Below are 21524 nucleotides of genomic sequence, written 5' to 3'. Positions count from 1 at the left end.
AAAAAGGGGCAGGGTATGGAGGACTAAAGGGGACAGTGAGGGAGGAGAAAAATGGGCAGGGTATGGAGAACTACAGGAGAGAGTGAGAGAGGAGAAAATGGAGTGGGGTCTAGGGAACTAAAGGGGAGCAAGAGGGAGTAGAAAAAAGGGCGGTGTCTGAAGGACTAAAGGACACGGTGAGGGGGGAGAAAAAGGGTCGGGATCTGAGAGACTAAAGGGGAGAGTGAAGGGGGATAAGGAGGGTGGAGTCTGGAGGACTAAATTAGACAGTGAGGGAGGAGAAAAAGGAGGACCAAAGAGGAGAGTGAGGGGGCGAAAAAGGAGAAGGGTCTGGAGGACAGTGAGGGAGAAGAAAAAGTGAGGGGGTCTCAAGGACTAAAGGGGAGTGTGAGGGAAGAGAAAAATTGGCAGGGTATGGAGAACTAAAGGAGACAGTGAGAGAGGAGAAAAAGGGGAGGGGTCTGGAGGACTAAAGGGGAGAGTGAGAGAAGAGAAAGGAGCAGCGTCTGGAGGACTAAACAGGACAGGGAAGGGGGGGAATCTGGAGGACTAAAGGGGAGAGTAAAGGCGTAGGAGGGGGGATATGGAGGACTAAAGGGGACAGTGAGCGGTGAGAAAAAGCTGCGGGGTCTGGGGGACTAAAGGGGAGAGTGAGGGAGGAGAAAAAGGAGCAGGGGCTGGGGGACTAAAGGGGACAGTGAAGGGGTAAGAGGAGGGCGGAATCTGGAGGACTGAAGAAGAGAGTGAGGGAGGTAAAAAAGGGGCGGAATCTGGGGGACTAAAGGGCACAGTGAGGGGGGAGAAAAAGCAATGGGGTCTGGGGGACTAAAGGGGAGAGTGAGGGAGGAGAAAAAGGAGCAGGGGCTGGGGGACTAAAGGGGACAGTGAAGGGGTAAGAGGAGGGCGGAATCTGGAGGACTGAAGGGGAGAGTATGGGAGGGAAAAAAAGGGGCGGGGTTCTGAAGGGTCTGCGGGGCTAAAGTGAGGGAGGAGAAAACGGGGTGGGGTTTGGGGGACTAAAGGGGAGAGTGAAGGAGGAGAAAAAGGAGGACTAAAGGGGACAGTGAGCAGCCTGGCAACCTCGTCCATGTGAACCGTGCGAGAGATAAAACCTGATTCCTGAATGCACATCTTTGTTAAAGTCCTGGTGAGGCGAGTATTCTTAGCTGGCCTGGATTTTTGGACGTACTCGCTCTGAACCCTTCTATGATACACCGTGACTTATTCTAATGGCTCCAGAGACAGCATGAAATCTCTAATCTCAGCCCTTCATGTTAACTGGCTCGCCAAGTCTGAAAGTTAAAACCTGTTGAACAGCCACCTAAAATATACCCACACTGCAGGGGTGGATGTAGCAGCGTCTTTCAGTATTATGCCCCGTTTCCCAGCTCACATTTCAAATACCAATTTCAACACCAAGAATAACATTACAAGGCTCTGGTTTATGGTTAATATATCTGTCAAAACCGAGCCTATCCACTTCCAGAGACGAGAACAGTTTTGCCGTCACAGTAAAACAGCAACTAGAGTGCTACTCACACACTTCCTGACATAAGAGTAATGAAAATCTTTACTCAAATAAGAGCAGTGTTACTTAAATATAAATATAAATAAAAATATTACTCAAGTAGAAGTAAAAGTACGCTGCTAGAAAAGTAAAGTACAATTTCTTTACAAAAATTATTCAATTAAAGGGCCCATCTCGTGCAAAATCAACTTTTCAGAGCTTCTACCTTCTAAGAGTGATGTGTGGGTATTGTATATGTGACTGAAGTGTTTTTTAGATTGATTTGGCGTTTTTTTTAAACAAATTGCAGCGTGTTTCTGCCACCCTCCCATGTGACAACCAACTAAAGCTGCTACAACGATGACGTGGCAGATACACCTATGATGCGTTTTATGTAGCAGAAAACCCGCCCCCCTCCCCCACTCCACTGCCTCCACCCACTCACACACCGTCGTGCGTCTGCACCGTACAGGTCTAATGTTCTGTGTTATTTATAGGGATGGGCATGATTAATCGATAATTGATCATTAAGAATTTCATCGATTACGTTAATTTTAATCGACAAACCGAAAGTATGTTGCTGTGTGTAGCGTGACCAAACAGGTGTGTACATGTGTCTCTGCACTCAGAAGGAGCGAGACACAAACAGTCGGTCAGTCTGCAACGTGCCGAAATACAAATGTGTATTTAACAATGACTTGTACAAGAAATTCCACGCTTTCCATTGCGTTCGGGACAAGTGTGAGTCCATGTGCACAGTGTATAAAGCAGCACATATGTTTCTGTGTCCAGTGGGAAAATGTTTTGCCAGGTGAGAGTCGCTCAATGAACCCACCTCCCACCCCCCGTACGGTGTCCTGGTTTTGACAAACACAAATATGTTCACACTAACCTGTATTCACCTGAGTCATGTCTTTTAATCCAACAGAAATTTAACCACATCAGCGACACAAGAGCTGTAGATTTATCTTCACTTAGTTTATGCAAATTAGCAATGCAGTTTTAAGTTTTGTTTCTGTGAGAGTTGAACAAAACTGAATTAAACACATTATAATCTAAAACGGGCTGATGTGGCTCTAGAGTGGTTATGGTTTATATGTTGTAAAGTTGAATTTATTTATGCAGATTAGTAGTGCAGATAGTAATAATAATTATCATAATTTTAATATAAAAACTTTAATGATTAATCGATAATCAATCGTTAATTCTTCCGACGATCGATTAAGAAAATTTCATCGAATGCCCATCCCTAGTTATTTATCTTTATTTTTCGCTTCAAACATGCTTTTTGTAACCATGTCCTCATGGAGAAAGTGCCTATTTGGCTGCGATGGCAAGTCGAAATTATTTGGCATGCCGACAGAAGAAGCAAGGCCTGCTAAGTGGCTGGAGTTTATTTCTGGGAACACAGACAAAAAGGTCCCCAAGAATATTTTTGTTTGTGAGCGACACTTCACTGAAGACTGCTTCAGTGAAGAACTACAGGTATTTTAAAACTGGACTTACAACGAAGCAGAAGCGACACTTTGGAAAAGGATGCTGTTCCCACAATACCAAGGTCCAGTGATGGATTCAAGTTTGTCCAATTCTGCCTTCTGTCTCCCCCTCCCTCCCTGAGATGGCGGAGGAAGGGCGGCTCACTCGTCGCCTACGTCACGTTGTGTAATGGATGTTCCAAAACCCAAATTGTGCTTGTTTATGTGTAGAAGATACAATGTGAAAAGAGTTATTTTGCATGAGATGGGCCCTTTAAATGAGTACTGCACACCTCTGAATTTACAACATATATATTCATAGACCAGTCAATATTTTTTCAGTTCTGATCTGTGTTAAAGGGGCAAATTTGGAGCCAAGTTCCATATTTGGAATTCCCACCGTGAGTGTCATAACAAAGAGCCAATCAGAAGCAAGGCTGTTGGACACACTGGTTTATGATTAATATCTCTGTAATGTCTGAGCCTATCCACTTCCAGAGACTAGAACAGTTATGCCCTCACAGCAACTAGCATGCTACTCACACACTTCCTGATTATCAGACAATAAAGTTTTATGTTATGAGATTCTTTTTTCAGACCAAGAGTTTGTTTTCATTCTTGACAGTGTGGACGGCTCAGTAGTGGTCTTTCTCAGAGTCACGTGATGTTTTTGTGACGTGTCTGGTCAGCTGATTTAAACAGGTTTTGCCGTTGTCTTCCTTCCAGTGGAGGCAGGACGACAGCGCCACCTGCAGTCCCACTTCCTCAGGACAGTATCCCAGATGTGTGAGAGTAAAAAAGCCCCCTCGTCCTGGTTTATAGTCCTGTGAGCACGGTTCCGTATTTCGGTGGCCTCTTTAATCCAGCGACGATGTTTGTTTTCCTCTGTCCCAGTGATGTTTGTTCCGTCCCAGTCCAAAATGTGCTTCTCTCTTTTATAGCCGGAAAAAGAAATAGCAGATTTGAGTTGTTCCTGTTCTGCTTTGTGTTTAATTGCTCATCTGCACGCCTTCGCCGTTTCCTTCTGTCTTATGTTCCTTTTGTTCTGTTACATTTGCCAAAACCTATATAAATCAGCTGACCTGACACATCACAGCAACATCACATGACCACTCTGAGGAAGAGCGCTAAAAGAGCCGTCCAAACAAACTCTTGGTGTGAAAAAATAACTTAATAACTTCAATTATCGCAAGACCAAATGAACCTCATTGGAATAAAGAGCTTTATAATTAGATGCAGGGTGACAGTAACTCAGTTGGTAGCATAGACTGTATGAAGAAATGGACAATGGGAGTGTGATGTCACCCACAGTGTTCGGCTCCAGTCAAATGAAGCTCATCAAGACTTGCAGTTATAGGAGTGATTTTAATGCAGAGTTCCATATTAAGAATATGAATTTATTTATGGACAAAGTAGTTGAATAGGATCATGTAGAGCAGGTTAATTGGAACATTTGAAGACCAATATGACTCACAGCAGCGGTTACAGAGGGGGGGGTGATGTAGCTGGAATGGTCACATTTGGTCACATTTTTATACAGCGCTTTTCCACCTTCAAGGCTCAAAGCACTTTACGACAAGGAACCGCTCACCCATTCACACACCCATTCACGCACCAGTGTACACAGACACTGGGGGCGAGGTGGGTTAAGTGTCTTGCCCAAGGACAACGACAACATTCGTCTGTAGGAACTGAAATCGCGCCGCCAACCTGAGAGTCTGAGCGCTCTACCAGTGTCGTTTATATTGAAAGCAGGATTCGAACCGCCAACTTGATTAATAGTGTCTCCGTGAATAATTCCTATTTGTCTGTTTATATACACAGTCTGTGCTTGGTAGAGTCCACTGATCTTAAGGTTGGCGGTTCGAATCCCGCTCTTGACATAAGCGTTATCAGTCAAGCGCTCGGATCCACTGACTCACAGGTTTGCGGTGCGGTTCCAGCCCCCACAGATGAATGCTGTCGTTGTGTCCTTGGGCAAGACACTTAACCTCCCTCCCCCCCAGTGTCTGTGTACACCGGTGTATGAGTGTGTGTGTGTGTGAGTGGTTCCTTATTGTAAAGCTCTTTGGGTGCCTTTAAGTTGGAAAAGCGTTGTATAAAAAGCGACCATTTGCCATCACAGTAAAGCCAACAGCAACTAGCATGCCACTCGCGCACTTTCTGATGATCAGACATTAAAGCGCTGTATAATCAGATGCAGTCTGTCTCTAACTCGGTCCTGTCTCTGTGCGTTCTCAGGTTGGACAATACACTGGAGGAGATCATTTTCAAGCTGGTGCCCGGCCTCCGAGAGAGTAAGTGCGCAGATGGCCCCTTCAGTCTCCACAGCGTGCGGCTCAGGTTTAATTAAGTGCATGTTCACAGGAGGTAAACCCAATTAGAGCGCTCATTACAGCCATAATCAATATTAACGAACACAAACTACTTATGTATGTAACAGTGTCCAGTTAGCGCAACAATTAGTGGAACATGATTGAATAGAAAGTGTGGTTTGTACTTAGGGTTGGTCATCATGCCAATTCATCTTTTCTTTCTTATATTGATAGGGAGATGCTTTATTATCCTGAAGGAACATTTTCAGGCAGCAAACAATACATACCACAAAACATAATGTAATACATGACATCATTTTATATCAGTATGTCAAATTAGAGTGAAGAGTGAAGAGTATGGCATGTGGTATAAACAACTTCCAGAGTGTATCTGGAGCAGGGCAGGGACAACAGCCTGTCCCCAAAGGTGCTCTCCTGTCCGGCGAAGGTGATGAAGGGGGTGCTGGGAGTTCTCCAGATGTACAGGAGTTTGTTTAAGGCTCAGTTCTCAGCCACAGATGTGAATGAGTAAAGATCTGCACTCACACATCAACGATAACTGAATCTGCTCAGTCACATTTTACATTTTTATTATATTTATTCATGTATGTGGCTTTCAGTACAGCAATACCAGGTGCCAGAGTCAGACAGCAGCAGCTCCAGTGGAAACCTCCTTCCCTATGATGATGTAGATTGGCAGCCTCGCTTCTGTTATTCTGCCCCAAGGCAGCTGTGCACTACCACAGAGTGTGGAGTGAATGAATAATACACTTAATAACACATTAGGCCTATACATAATATATATATAAATGCAGTTCATTATGTTTATTCTAAAAATGTAAAGTCCTCTCCAGACCTCATGCTGCTCAGTCTGTGTCTGTGAATCTGAGTCTGTGAGTCTGAGTCTGTGAGTCTGAGTCTGTGAGTGTGTGAGTCTGTGGGTGTGTGCGTCTGTGGGTGTGTGCGTCTGTGAGTGTGAGTCTGTGTCTGTGAGTCTGTGAGTGTGTGCGTCTGTGAGTCTGTTAGTCTGTGGGTGTGGAGTTGGTGACAGAGCCTCGAACAGCTGCCTGTGAACAGATCAACAGGTGGAGGAGCAGGCGGGTTATTCCAGACGTGTTTTTATGGGACACTATTTCATCCATGACAGGCAAAATAGTGATGTCACTCAACACCTTCTCAGAAGTTTGCAGTGGTGTCAATAAGATGTAGATGTTTTTCACATGAGCTGTTAAAAGAACTCTATGTGCCCTGTGCTCCACAATTAAAAAAAGGTATTACAGTCACAATTAACAACTGAACCTGTGTTGCCAGGGTCTTGACAGTAAAGTCTACAGTTCACAAGAGAATCATCCAGTCACAGAGCAGAATGAGCCTCACATGACTCTCTGATCTAAATGATCTCTACCTAAACCCCAGCACCTGCACCAGTTGTGTCAGTGCTAGTGCAGCCTCTGCAGCTCAGGGAGGGAATTCTGGAGATTCTGAGCTTTCACATGAAGCAGGACATGCCCATAAACTGAGACTGAGACAAATATGTATGTTTCACTGAAGTCCAGACTTTGTCCATCCATCCGGTGACTTCAGGAAAGTTTCATGGTGCATCCTCCTGGTGTCACAAGTTTCTTTCTCACTCCAAACTGTTTTCCTGCTGCTTGATTACCGACTGCAGATTTCACGACTTGCAGCTTGTTATCTGCAAAATATGATTTTCTTTTTGGGAGCATTTGTGGCTCTTTCTGCAGGAGACATGTGCAGTAGAGTGAAGTGACAGTGGTACAGAAAGAACAGGAGCAGCAGATACTCACACACAAGACTAGAACCTCTCGGGGCTGTCAGTGTGAGAATTTTAAAGGGCCCATCTCATGCAAAATCATCTTTTCAGAGCTTTCTACCTTCTAAGAGTGATGTGTGGGCCTTGTATATGTCGCCAAAGTGGTTTTTAGATTGATTCAGCTTTTTTTTTTTTACAAATTGCAGCGTCCCTCCCACGTGAAAATGAACTAAAGCTGCTACAACGATGATGCGGCAGATACACCTATGACGCGTTTGACGTAACAGAAAGCACTTCGCACCCGACCTCCACCCGCCCCACCCAGTGTATTGTTCTACACGATATAATAGGTTGATCTACTAGTGTTTAATACTTTACCAATCAATAATGTTCAGCTGATGTGGACGCGGTGCTTGAGCTTCGTGCTCCTCAAAGTCCTCGTCCAATTCCGGGTCCAACACATGCGGCTGAACGCGCTGTATCTCCATGATGAATAAAAGTTTATTCCTGCCACTATCAGGGTGCACGTCTGTCTCCCCCTCCCTCCCTGAGATGGGAGGAGGAAGGGCGGCTCACTCAGAGCTTACGTCACATTTGGAGGGCGGAGCCTGTGCTTTCTCAGGACGGGTCGGGGGAGGAGCAATAGTAGAGTTTCATTGTTGACAAAAGCACGCGTTGCATGCTGGGAATTATTTTGGTCGGCGGCAAGAAACACTAATTCAACATGACGGACGGAGCGAGAAAACACGTAAAGGGTATTGATCCTGGTTATTTATCCACTCTAACGGCAGAGGACCCAAGACCATTTGACCAGAAATTGGTCATAAGCATCGATGGAGCCAAATCACCCTTTTCAACCCTGACAAAAGGTGGACCAAACCAAATTTCTGGTCAGAATCCCCAACTACCTGGACAAATATTCACTTGGGCGATATCCACAATGACTTGGTGGAAACTCCTGGACCATTCACAGCAGAAAAGATGAAAACCTCCAAGAGTCTGGATGTGTTGTTGAACTTGTTGGAGTCCACGGTTTGTTAGGATCTTCTACGTTTTCTCTGCGAATGTGTGAAAGTCGTTTAATTCACGGTTAGTGGTTCTTTTCACTCAGAATACGAAAAAGACATTTTCCTTCTTCCGTGCTTCTATTTGTGCATCCGATAATGCAGCAGGAATTTACCATTATCGGGGATAAATACGTGAGGTTACGCACTGTGTTTGACCACTATCGTGTTTCTTGCCTCCGACCAAAATATTTCCCAGCATGCAACGCGGGCTTTAATAACAATGATGTCAGCTGAAACTCGCCTATACTCGGCCTTTTTTGAGTTTTGCAGATGTAGACAGACTAATAATAAAGGATTACTCAAACATGTGAATGAAACAAAACAACTGTGATCATGTCGTACTCTCAGATTGGGCAGAGACATATTTTGTTATTGTTGACATCGTACTTCACCATGAAATATCCAAAAGGCAAATTCACAGACGTTAAACCTGATCATTTCTATTAGTGACTAGACCCACGACTCCCAGTATCTGCATGTGAACAGTTTTCATCGGCGTGTACAGTGTGGTGTCGTCGTCTGAAACCGGCGATGATCCAAATGTCCAGTTTATCTGTGAATCTGCGAATCTGCGGGTTTTTCCATCTCGCCCGAAATGAGTGGAGAAAATGAGAAAAGCAGCGGTTTATAGTGCGCACATCTGAAGCTGGGGTTTCCATCACAGACGCCGCAGCACGTGGAATATTCTCCTCCAGACTCACTCTCGCTCACATCAGCCCAGCTACTGTCTGTGTGTGTGTGTGTGTGTGTGTGTGCGGCACGGACACTCACACCCTCTCTCTCTCTCTCTCTCTCTCTCTGTCTCTCTCTCTGTGGTCTGTCTATCTTTCTATCGGTCTTTCTCACACTCATCTGTCTCACTTCTGTCTCTCGTTATCTTGCTATCTCTCTCTATCTCTTTCTCTGTCTGCCTTTATGTCTGTCTCTCTTTATCTCTATTTATCTTGGGTTCCTGTTCTCTCTCTCTCTATTTCTCTTCTGACTTGTCTTTTCTTTCTCTGTCATCTTTTTCACTCTCCTGTCTCATGCCTCTGTCTCTCTTCTGTCTCTCTCTCTTCTGGCTGTCTCATTCACTGTCCTTCTTGTCTCTCTCTCTCTCTATCTATCTCTCTATTTCCCTTCTGACTTTTTTTTCTTTTTATCTTTTTTATCATCTTTAACTCTCCACTGTCTCTCTCTCTTCTGGTTCTCTCAATCACTATAATTCTCATCTCTCTCTCTCTCTTTCTCTTCTCGCTTTTCTTTTCTTTCTGTATCATCTTTTTCACTCTGTTCTGCCTCTGTCTCTCTCTCTCTCTCTCTCTCTCTGTTTTCTGTCTATCTTTCTATCGGTCTTTCTCACGCTCATCTGTCTCACTTCTGTCTCTCGTTATCTTGCTATCTCTCTCTATCTCTTTCTCTTTGTCTGCCTCTATCTCTTTCTCTCTTTATCTCCTGGATTCCTGTTTTCTCTCTCTCTCTCTATTTCTCTTCCGACTTTTCTTTTCCTTCTGTGTCATCTTTTTCACTCTCTCACCTTTATCTCCGTATCTTTCTTTGTCTTTGTATCTTTCTATCTTCTGTCTTTCTCTCTTCTGGCTCTCTCACTCACTATCCTTCTTGTTTCTCTCTCTCTCTCTCTCTCTCTCTCTCTCTTTCTCTTCTGACTTTTTTTTCTGTGTCATCTTTTTCACTCTCTTCTGTCTCACACCTTTATCTCTGTCTTTCTCCTGTCTTTGTGTCTCTCTCTCCTGGCTGTCTCATTCACTATCCTTGTTTCTCTCTCTCTCTCTCTCTCTCTCTCTCTCTCTCTCTCTATCTATCTCTATTTCTCTTCTGACTTTTCTTTCTTTTTATCTTTTTTATCATCTTTAACTCTCCACTGTCTCTCTCTCTCTCTGTTTCTCTTCTCACTTTTCTTTTCTTTCTGTGTCATCTTTTTCACTCTCTTCTGTCTCACACCTCTCTTTCTATTTGTCTGTCTCTCTCTCTCTCTCTGTGGTCTGTCTATCTTTCTATCGGTCTTTCTCACGCTCATCTGTCTCACTTCTCTCCTTCGTTATCTTGCTATCTCTCTCTATCTCTTTCTCTCTGTCTGTTTCTTTCTGTCTCCCTCTATGTTTATCTCTCTTTATCTCCTGGATTCCTGTTCTCGTCTCTCGCTCTATTTCTCTTCTGACTTTTCTTTTCTTTCTGTGTGATCTTTTTCACTCTCTTCTGTCTCACACCTCTGTCTCTGTCTCTCTCTTCTGGCTGTCTCACTTGCTATCCTTCTTGTTTCTCTCTCTTTCTCTTTCTCTCTCTATGTTTCTCTTCTGACTTTTCCTTTCTTTCTGTGTCATCTTTCTCACTCTCTTCTATCTCACACCTTTCTCTCTATCTCTCTCCTGTCTTTCTGTCTCTGTCTCTTTCTCTCCTGGCTGTCTCATTCACTATCCTTCTTGTCTCTCTCTCTCTCTCTCTCTATTTTTCTTCTGTCTTTTCTTTCTTTTTATCTTTTTTATCATCTTTAACTCTCTGCTGTCTCTCTCTCTTCTGGTTCTCTCAATCACTATAATTCTCATCTCTCTCTCTCTTTCTCTATTTCTCTTCTGACTTTTCTTTCTTTTTATCATCTTTAACTCTATCTCTCTACCGTCTCTCTCTCTTCTGGTTCTCTCAATCACTATAATTCTCTTTCTCTCTCTATTTCTCTTCTGACTTTTTTTTCTGTGTCATCTCTTTCACTCTCTTCTGTCTCACGCCTCTGTCTCTATCTCTCTCCTGTCTTTCTCCCTTCTCTCTCTCTTCTTCTGGCTGTCTCATTTGCAATCCTTCTTGTTTCTCTCTCGTTCTCTTCTCTCTCTGCCTCTATTTATCTTCTGAGTTTTCTTTCTTTTTATCTTTTTATCGTCTTTAACTCTGTCTCTCTGCTGTCTCTCTCTCTTCTGGTTCTCTCAATCACTATAATTCTCTTTCTCTTCTCGCTTTTCTTTTCTTTTTGTATCATTTTTTTCACTCTCTTCTGCCCCTGTCTCTCTCTCTCTCTCTCTGGTCTGTCTATCTTTCTATCGGTCTTTCTCACGCTCATCTGTCTCACTTCTGTCTCTCGTTATCTTGCTGTCTCTCTCTATCTCTTTCTCTCTGTCTGCCTCTATGTCTGTCTCTCTTTATCTCTATCTATCTTGGGTTCCTGTTCTCTCTCTTTCTCTCTATTTCTCTTCTGACTTTTCTTTTCTTTCTGTGTGATCTTGTTCACTCTCTTTTGTCTCACACCTTTATCTCTTGTCTCTCCTGTCTTTCTCTCTTCTGTCTCTCTCTTCTCCTCTGTCTCTCTCACTCACTATCATTCTCGTTTCTCTCTCACACTGTCATTTGTCTCGCGTCTTTCTCTCAAATGTCTCTTTGCTGTGTGTCTTTCTCTTGCGTGTCCATGTCTCTCTTCTGTCCATCTCACTCTCCTCTCTTTCTCTCTTTCTTTCTTTCTTTCTTTCTTTCTTTCTCTCTTTGTGTGTGTGCAGAGGAGGAGCAGCAGGAGCTCGAGTTCTGGAAGAAGAACCAGCCTTTGGAGAACGGACAAGGTAACAGCTCTTTTACGGGACATTGAAAAAGTTCTTAAAGGTGCACACACAGACTGTAGATGCAAATGGACGCTTCTGGCTCCATCAGCTCTGGCTCCAGTTTGCATTCTATTGAAAAACTGTCACTCTCTCTCTGTAACTGCTCTATCCATTTTGATACTTTGTCCGTGAAACTAGATATGAACATTAACAACCAACCGATCAGGTGCTTTCTCTCCCCGAGGTTGCTCCTGCTCGAGTTAGAAACAGATTTGATTAATTGACGTAGCGTTATTAAGATCCAAATTCAGCCCTATACCTGCAAGCCTCGATGAGCTTCATTTGACTGGTGCTATGGTTGATGTCACACTCCTTTAGTCCAAATTAGTTTGCCAGTTGGTGAAGTTTTTCCAGTTTTTGCACTGGAGTAAGAAAGATTTCAGAAATATCCGTGTGAGGGAAGAAATCTGTAAATATTTGTCTGTAGTTGAGCATAAAATAAAAATTGGTAAACTCTCAAGTGAGTCCAGTCATGTGTATGTATAAAATGTATTCTGTAGTCCTGGTTCAGTCCTGGTTTAGACCTGGTTTAGTCCTGGTTCAGTCCTGGTTTAGTCCTGGTTGAGTCCTGGTCTAGTCCTGGTTCAGTCCTGGTTTAGACCTGGTTTAGACCTGGTCTAGACCTGGTTCAGTCCTGGTTTAGTCCTGGTTTAGACCTCGTTCAGTCCTGGTTTAGTCCTGGTTTAGTCTTGGTTCAGTCCTGGTTTAGACCTGGTTCAGTCCTGATTCAGTCCTGGTTTAGACCTGGTTTAGTCCTGGTTTAGACCTGGTTTAGACCTCGTTTAGTCCTGGTTTAGTCTTGGTTTAGTCTTGGTTCAGTCCTGGTTTAGACCTGGTTCAGTCCTGGTTCAGTCCTGGTTTAGACCTGGTTCAGTCCTGATTCAGTCCTAGTGTAGTCCTGGTTCAGTCCTGGTTTAGTCCTGGTTCAGTCCTGATTCAGTCCTAGTGTAGTCCTGGTTCAGTCCTGGTTTAGTCCTGGTTCAGTTCTGGTTTAGACCTGGTTTAGTCCTGGTTCAGTCCTGGTTCAGTCTGTATGTGGTGCAAAAGTCCGGCATCTCCATCGATGTTTCTTCTTCTGCTGTGTGTATTTTCTCCAACACAATACGAACTGAAAAGTGACAACATCAAGAATTACAATCACAAAATGAAAATTTATGATTGCGCTTTCTTTATTTCAAATACAAATTCACAGATGCAACGAGACTGTCAAAAATACATCATTGTTATTTACATTTTTTTACGTTATTTATTGAACAGAAGAAACATCAATTGAGATGCTGGACATTTGCTCCACATACGGACTGAACCAGGACTAAACCAGGACTAAACCAGGACTAAACCAGGACTACACACATTTAAATACAAACACATTTTATATATGACTGGACTCACTTGAGAGTTTACAAATATTTATTTTTATCAGATTTCTTCCCTATGCACACAAATATTTCTGAAATCTTTCTTACTCCATTGCAAAATCTGGAAAAACTTCACCAACTGGCAATCTAATTTGGACTAAAGGAGTGTGACATCAACCATAGCACCAGTCAAATGAAGCTCATCGAGGCTTACAGTTACAGTGATGAATTTGGAGCTTAGCCAAGATCAGATCTGTTTCTAACTCGAGCGGGAGCAACCTTGGAATACAGAATACATTTTATGCATGACTGGACCCATTCGAGAGTTTACAAATATTTATTTTATGCTCAACTACAAACAACTATGCACAGATTCCCCAAATATGCAGATTTTTCTATCCTATGCACACAAATATTTCTGAAAGCTTTCTTACTTCATACACGGTGCAGAGTCGTGGGTGACTGTGTGCGAGCAGAGTCCAAAACACAAAACGACTTCTCGGCTCAACCTGAAAACACAACAAAAATAAAACATTCAATATAAACTCTTGATCTGTTTCTGTACATTCTGTGAAAATCTGAGGTTATTTCAACAAAAAATGCCAAAGTCTGTGAAATTGTTAAATTTTTGGGGACCTTCTGTATTTTACTCAACTTAAAGTAAATTCAGTTGGTTTTAGACGGAATAAGACGACATGGAGACACAAGTATATTTCGTTCTCTGGCATATGCACTTGTGCTAATTACAAACTCATTGCATTTAAACTTTACGCTTTTATGAAATGTAACGTGAGCAGTGAGTAAACAAACTGACTGTAAAGACTGTGTGTTCCAGCAGACAGTGTGAAGCATCAGAAAGCACCAGAGGGAGGAGAGGAGCCTGGAGGAGGAGGAGGAGGAGGGGATGGAGGAGGAGGAGGAGGAGGAGGGGACGGAGGAGGAGCAGAGGAGCAGGCCCAGGACTTCCACAGGAGTGACCCTCAGATCGCCATCTGTCTGGACTGTCTCCACAACACGGGACAGAGCCAGGACACGTCTGTCACGGTACGTCTCACACTCGGAGAGACGGGAGCATTCTGTTTGTACAAAGGCCTGAGGAAGGAGTTTGAGTCAGTGTGTCTCATTCAGGAATGTTTTCTTCAAACATTATCATAACTTCCACTTTAAGAAGATGCTGAGAGAACGCTGTGTCAGCCAAATGTCTCCTATTTATTTCTTTACATAAAAAATGAATTGTATTTGGGAAGAAACAATAAGCGAGGGTTTTCATTGTGTTTATCGTGCCTCTGTGAGCAGCAGACCAGAGCCAAATCTGCAGAATTTTGTACCTTTGCTACTCAACTATTCTAATTTGTGTGTAGACCTTGATCTTAAGAGCTGTTGGGGTTTTGGTGTGGGTACATGCAGACCTTGGTGAACACCTCACCTGCTCCTGAACATCTGCCTGGTGGACACGTCCCTCATGACTCTCACACTGTTCCTCCTCCCCCTCCTCTCTCCATCTTCTCCTCCTCAGGACCTGATGAAACGGTTCATCCGTTGCTCCAGCCGAGTCACCGTGGGAACTATCAAGAAGTTCCTCAGCCTCAAACTGAAGCTGCCCAGCTCCTACGAGGTAACAGAGACACAGGGACAGGAGGAGTGAGGATATTCAGAGCATGGAATCCTTCTGGTCCAATATTAATCTGAATCATTTAGTCAAACATAGTCAGGGTTTATGTTCATACACTTTGGAAATTCCGTACGTAGCATAGAGAGAAATATACGTAATAAAATGTCGAGCATTGTTTTGTTTTATTGTATATAAGGTAAAGGAGGAGTCTCCAACCTGTAGCTCGGGAGCTACCAATACTTCTCCACCCCCTTCCTAGTAGCTCAGTAGGGATTGAATTACACGTATTGTCCCGAATAAGAAAAAAATTTATAAATTAAGTGCCTATTACCATTGTACATGGTAATAGGCATTTACCGTTATCAAGTGGTAACGGAGGGAAACGGGCAGATTTTTGACATTCAAATGTCTCTTATTCAGAAACTAGAGGAACTATTGAAATAAGTAAAGCATCAGAATGTAGGAAAGAGTTACACTCCAACAGGGTCAAGTTAAACCTGTGATATTCTTTCAAGTTGTCGACAAAAAAATAAAAAACTCATGTTGGTAACGGAGGGAATGAAATATGCAGCAATTTTTGGGCAATAAATCCAAACAGTGATAACTCTTGGTTCTCACTTCCATATCCTTAACAAACTGGTTTGAATATTTGCTTCATATAGTTCATATACAGTCACAAGTGAACCTGCGTCCCCAGAGCTTTACCCTGCAGGTAGAGGACACAAGTTTATACAAGTTTGTCTCATTCTCAGTATATGTACAGGTCATGGCTCATGTGAAAGCTCAGAACCTCCAGAATTCCCTCCCTGAGCTGCAGCGGCCACACTAGCACTGACACATGACTGCTGCAGGTGCTGGGGTTTAGACATTTTAGGTTTAAACACCCTGGATTTTCGCCAGTGACATAACAGCTCACATTTTCACACATGACACCTCCTCACAGCGCGTACTTCCCCTTCCCTTTCACTTCCTGCTCTGCATCTGCCTCTCTACTGCACTCTCTGACCCCACGTTCTGTCTCTCACCCCGTTCCGACCCCACGTTCAGTTCTCATACCACATTCTGACCCCGCATTCTGTTCTCTGACCACTGATACTCTGTACTCTGTGTGTGTGTGTTCGTTCATTCATATACGTTTGTGTGTGTGTGCAGTTGGACGTGCTGTGTAACGGAGAGATCATGGGCCGAGACCACACTCTGGAGTTCATCTACATGACGCGCTGGAGGCTGCACGGAGAAAACGTGAGTCACACTTCCTCGTAGCGCCCAGCTCGGTGCCGCACTTCCTGGTTGTCCACTTCTTGGTTTGATGTCAATTTTTTTGGTTTGGCTGTAATTATCACATAATCAGACAAACTACAGCACATAGATCAGTTTATTTTACTCTTTAAACATGCACACGACCAGTTGGACACACCCTCTTATGTGTTTTGTCTTTATCTTTACTGTGTGCTTCAGTGTTGGGAGTAACGTGTTATAAAAGGAACAAATTACTGTAATGCATTGCTTTTTGCTGTAACACAGTAATGTGGTGTTACAGGGAAAAAAATTATTAATATTTTACTCGGTACAAATGTCAGTAATCACGCGTTACAATGCTTTTTTAACCTGGATTGAAGTGGTGGGTTTTTCTTCATACAAATTCGCTAAAATCACCTCGATATCAGCAGCGGTGAAACGCCAGAGACGCGCCCACGTAGACCGTCAGGTGACCACCAGCGAAAGGACCGATGCACAACTCCACGCTCCACTCGGCGAACCGCAGCTGACGCCCGATCGCGTTTTGCGGAAACCCTGTCTGCAAAGTGCTTCCAAGTTCTGGTTTAGACCTGGTTTAGTCCTGGTTCAGTTCTGCTTTAGTCCTGGTTTAGTCCTGGTTCAGTTCTGCTTTAGTCCTGGTTTAGACCTGGTTTAGTCCTGGTTTAGTCCAAATACGGCGCAAAAGTTCAGCATCTTGACTCGGTTATTTTGGTGAGAGTCACTTAAAAGTTCTACAATAGTTGTGTAATGTTTTACATTTTAAATACAATAATATTGTAATATAACAAATTACTTTGAAATGACAGTAATGAGTAATACATAACGCATTACAGTCTTAAAGTAACTTGCCCAACAGTGGTGCTCTTTATAGTGGAGTGGATTCGCCTCTCCACAGTTCTGACCTGTAACTTGTCCTGGTGGCATCAAGACAGACAGAAAGACGTGCAGTTTCATTTGAGTAAACTGAGGCCATCCAGTTTCAAACCAAACATGTGAGTCCAAGTAATAACTCACTGGAGACAAGATAGAGAAGAACCTTTAACATTGTTCCCTGAGCCAGCGTTTTTTTTCTTATCTAAGTAACATAATAAAATCTGATAGGGAACACAACACGGCGCAGTACTTGCTCTTAATAGTGTGAGTGTGAGTGTTGTTAGCAGATCCTCCGGTGTCAGTCCATGAAACGTGGAGCCAGAGCAGACGGAGCAGACGCTCGTCACAGCTCCTCTCCCTCAGAGTCATGTGACACTCGCCTGATGTTTGTTCATGTAAAACTCTCGGGGTTTATACGGCTCGTCCTGCAGGAGACTGACAGATACATGTCCTTCCTCCAGGGCGGCAACATGAATCACTCTCACTTTTAAACTGCAGTTTGAATCTGATCATTTGTGTTTAACTTGTTGGGTTCTTTTTAAAGACAATGCAGTAAAGTGTATTTACCTTGTTGACATGTTTCTGCTGCTCGCTGCAAGCATCTTCAGAACAAGATCATAGTCACACTACCAAACATCAGAGGTATAACTGAACCCATCCAGAGCCATGAAAAAACACAACATAAGCACTGGAGTAAAACCAGACACAAAACTCCACCAACAACTCCCCAAGGACAAAATCCCCACAAGAACAAAAATGCAACGCCATATACGAAATTCAATGCAAATCATGCAATAAATCAAACACAGGGGAAACGGCCGGGCATTTCACATCCGAAAAAAGGAACACCAAAAGGAATGTGAAAAGAAAAGATCAGGGAGACTCACCAGAACACAAAAAGACAAAGCAGAACAGGAAAATCAAAAATCTGCCCTATCAAACACTGTAAAAGGAACAACCACATTCTGGATTGGGACGGAGCTCGGGTCATTGGATCAGAAAACAACAAGTTCAAACTCTGGATCAAGGAGGACAGTGAAATCAGGAAACGAGGCACGGACAGAATTAACCGTGATGATGGCGCGTTCCTCCTTTCACACACCTGGGACACCCTCCTCCAGAGACACCGGGCGACGGGAGGCGTGGTCAGTCTGAGCGACCTGCAGGTCCATCAGGCTGACCACGCCTACAGGAAGTAACAACAGCTGACCACGCCTACAGGAAGTAACAACAGCTGACCACGCCTACAGGAAGTAACAACAGCTGACCACGCCCTACAGGAAGTAACAACAGCTGACCACGCCTACAGGAAGTAACAACAGCTGACCACGCCTACAGGAAGTAACAACAGCTGACCACGCCTACAGGAAGTAACAACAGCTGACCACGCCTACAGGAAGTAACAACAGCTGACCACGCCCACAGGAAGTAACAACAGCTGACCACGCCCACAGGAAGTAACAACAGCTGACCACGCCTACAGGAAGTAACAACAGCTGACCACGCCTACAGGAAGTAACAACAGCTGACCACGCCTACAGGAAGTAACAACAGCTGATATACGACACATCACCACCAACACCAGTGACAGTTCTGAAGATGGCTTACAGCTGCAGTCGAAACATGTCAACAAGGTAAATACACTTTACTGCATTATCTTTAAAAAGAACCTAAGAAGTTAAAGTATATAAGAAGACATAATGAACATCACTGGCTTGATCATTTGTGTGGTGAAGTCATGGTAAAATAATACAAACAAATGTAGTTTAACTGTAGTTATAAAACTGTACAAACACGGTCTGTGTACCATTTGTTCTTTTGAATTTCAACTAAGAACTAACAACAATAAAATGGGAAAAAAGTTTGTTATTTCATTATTTTTTATTGAATTAAATGTAATTAATTTAAAGTTTATTTCAAACAACACCAATCAAAAAACATTCATTGTGCCTGTTTCAGTTTGGATATTTGATTCTCTCTGGTTTATTTGCCCCGGACGTTCTGCTGCTAGAAGGACTTACCTGAAAAATCGTTGCAGTTTTGTGGGCAAACATGTCTTCTGCTTTTGTAGTGACTCATTCACTTTCACGTCTTAGAAAGTCATTGTTGAACTCCATGACGAGAAACAGAAAGCGGTGAGGCGATAAACTCCTTTGTCCAGGGCAAATAAACCAGAGAGAATAAAATATCAGAATTAAAATAGGTTTTTTGGTATCATTTGAAATAATCTTTAAATTAAATATTGGAAATAGAGGTCGAAATCTGTTTCTGAAGGAATGATCAAATTGAATATACTGACTACCACCAATATATTAGGCAATATAGGTGAAGTGGCTTCAGTGTTGGGGAGTAACAGATTACATGTACTGGAGTTATGTAATCAGAGTACAAATTATGAGTAACTGTATTCAGTTACAGTTACTGTTTCAATGAGTGGTAATTGGATTACAGTTACTTTGTTGACATAAGTGAATTACATGGCGGTATTTTCCTGTTTTTACATTTTGTTCTATGTCCCTTTTTTTTTTTTCTTTTTTTCTTTTTTTTTTTTTTTTTCGTAATTCCACTCATTGCCGGACACTAAACCAGGTCTAAACCAGGTGTAAACCAGGACTAAACCAGGTCTAAACCAGGACTAAAACAGGATTTAACAGGACTAAATCCTGCTGCGTGGACGTGTCTCCTCTTCTTCTATCAATAATATTTTTAATTTGGTTCAGTAAAGTCTGGGCTTTTTATTTTCTTTTATCAGACAAAACTTCTTATGTTACGATTTCCACGTCTTTGTTTCTCTACAACAAATCAAGTAATCAAAGTATTCAGATTACATTACTCACTTTAAGTAATTTAATGGATTACGTTACAAACTACATTTTGGGTTATGTAATCTGTAATCTGTAGAGAAGTACATTTTAAAAGTAACTTTTGAGTGTCTTGCCTTAGGACACAACAACAGTCACTGTCGCTCCACTGCCACAGCACTGCATTGTTTCACTTTGGTTGTGTTTATTACACTGAAAAATAGAGCAAGAACATGCCTCATTACTGTGAACGACTTTGCATCTCCTCATGGAGTTCACAAATGTGTTATTTTAGGACACTTTTTAAGATTTTGGGGATTGTTGGTGCTTCTGTAGGTCTTTGCTAAATGCTACAACATCCTTAGGCATATTTGGACTGTGTTATATTTCACTTTTTTCTCATTAAACCTCTCAGAGTTACATTTAAAGTGATTCATTCATCTTCATTCTTGTGTTTTCACCACATCATTGCTCCAGTCTGCGCCCATTTCACCTCCACAGTGCACTCCCACTGTGACGTACTTACTTCATTCTCCAATTTTCTTTTCATAACCAGTGATAAACGTGGGATTCTGCAGCATTGTGTTGTGTCATTTTTGTACAAATGAAAATAAATTCGCTGCTTGCTTGTGTTATGTGCAGCTATACAAAGGAGGAGCAAATAAATGTTCTGTGTTTTGTTGTGACGACGTTTACAGTGACAGACCGTCAAGAGTCAGTCTGCTCTGTGATTTTCCAACCCAAAAATCAGCAAACCTTTTCCTTTATTAAGTAATTTTAGATCAGTATTGCAATTTAAAATGTCCAAACGATAACATAAAGATCCAGGGTTTCAAGCCCAGTGTGTCTTCTTTAACCTTCTCTTTTCTTTTCTCCGCAGACATACCCCATGGTCCTCGAGTACAGACCTCGCATAGACTTTGGCTGAAGTCCTCGTGCGCCTGTTTGAAGCACTTTTGCACACGAGCATGTGCAGAGCAACCAAGAGATTAAACGTATTTTTGTACAGTGAACCAGGAAGTGCAGGCATTGTTATGATAGAGAGGTTTTATGCTACTACATAGAATAATATATATACTATTATATATGATATTTTGAAATGTCCGTCCCTGTGCCTAAACCTGACAATGAAGTCTGAGCATATCGTCACTTGCCTGTCCAACTAACTGTAGATTAAATTGTGATTTTATATTGTTTAACTCTGTGTGGGGTTCTTTATTATTGTGAGATGAGTTTGTGTAGAGCTTTTTGCAGGGGAGGGAAAGTCACCAGATGTAGAGAGTAGACAACAATTGTACCCAAGTAATAGTGAAGTTACTTCAGAATGTGTGAAGAATCCCTCAGTCGTCCAGGTAGAATCCACGGTGAGGAGAAAATTCAGTTTGTCGACTGGACAAAAGTTAGTTTGGTTGAAGACGTTTCCCGGCTCATCCAAGCTGCTTCTTCAGTTCTGGTCAGACGCTGGTGACACTTCCTTATATCTGCAGGGAGGAGCTAACTACACTGAAACTACTCTGAAACTAACACACACACTTGTTTACAGTTTCTCTTTATTCGTTAGGCCTATTGACCTGTACAGGGTGTGGGGTCTAATTAGCAGAACAATTCATGGTCATGGAGCTTCTTCACCTCTGGACCTGACCTGGACACACCTGTTGTTCTCTTGTTTGTTTAGTTTTAGGTTTGAGGATGGACGTGTAAATAGGAGACAGATGGTGTCTGAGTCCTTCATTTCTGTTTAGAGAAGGATTCTCTTTCTTAACAAAAATGGCTTCTTTCACTTCCCGGTAACACTTTATAATAACTACACCTTATTTAGCCTTAATAAAGCATGAACAAAGACTTAATTAATAATGATTCACACTTAGTAACTACTTAATTACTACCTGAATTAGCACTTAACTTGC

General features: G+C 42.7%; 1 protein-coding gene across 4 annotated transcripts in view; it reads left to right on the top strand.

Annotated features, from left to right (window-relative positions):
* LOC110154515 (polycomb group RING finger protein 5-A) overlaps positions 1-20816 on the top strand; it is a 39242-nt gene extending 18426 nt beyond the window's left edge. For 3 of the 4 annotated variants that reach the window (XM_055163100.1, XM_055163102.1, XM_055163101.1), the window contains exons 4-9: positions 5224-5279; positions 11615-11674; positions 13907-14115; positions 14588-14686; positions 15836-15925; positions 20498-20816. In XM_055163100.1, the coding sequence (XP_055019075.1) occupies positions 5224-5279; positions 11615-11674; positions 13907-14115; positions 14588-14686; positions 15836-15925; positions 20498-20545 (562 nt within the window). In that variant the 3' untranslated portion in view covers positions 20546-20816. The remainder of the gene's footprint in view (positions 1-5223; positions 5280-11614; positions 11675-13906; positions 14116-14587; positions 14687-15835; positions 15926-20497) is intronic. The other variant, XM_020918508.2, reaches the window with a different exon arrangement.
* Positions 20817-21524: the final 708 nt, after the last annotated feature.

This window comes from Boleophthalmus pectinirostris, unplaced genomic scaffold, assembly GCF_026225935.1.
Source record: "Boleophthalmus pectinirostris isolate CB_2022bp ecotype Guang Dong unplaced genomic scaffold, ASM2622593v1 HiC_scaffold_5, whole genome shotgun sequence".
In the NCBI taxonomy this organism is placed as follows: domain Eukaryota; kingdom Metazoa; phylum Chordata; class Actinopteri; order Gobiiformes; family Gobiidae; genus Boleophthalmus; species Boleophthalmus pectinirostris.
This window is presented reverse-complemented; position numbering and strand designations above follow the sequence as displayed.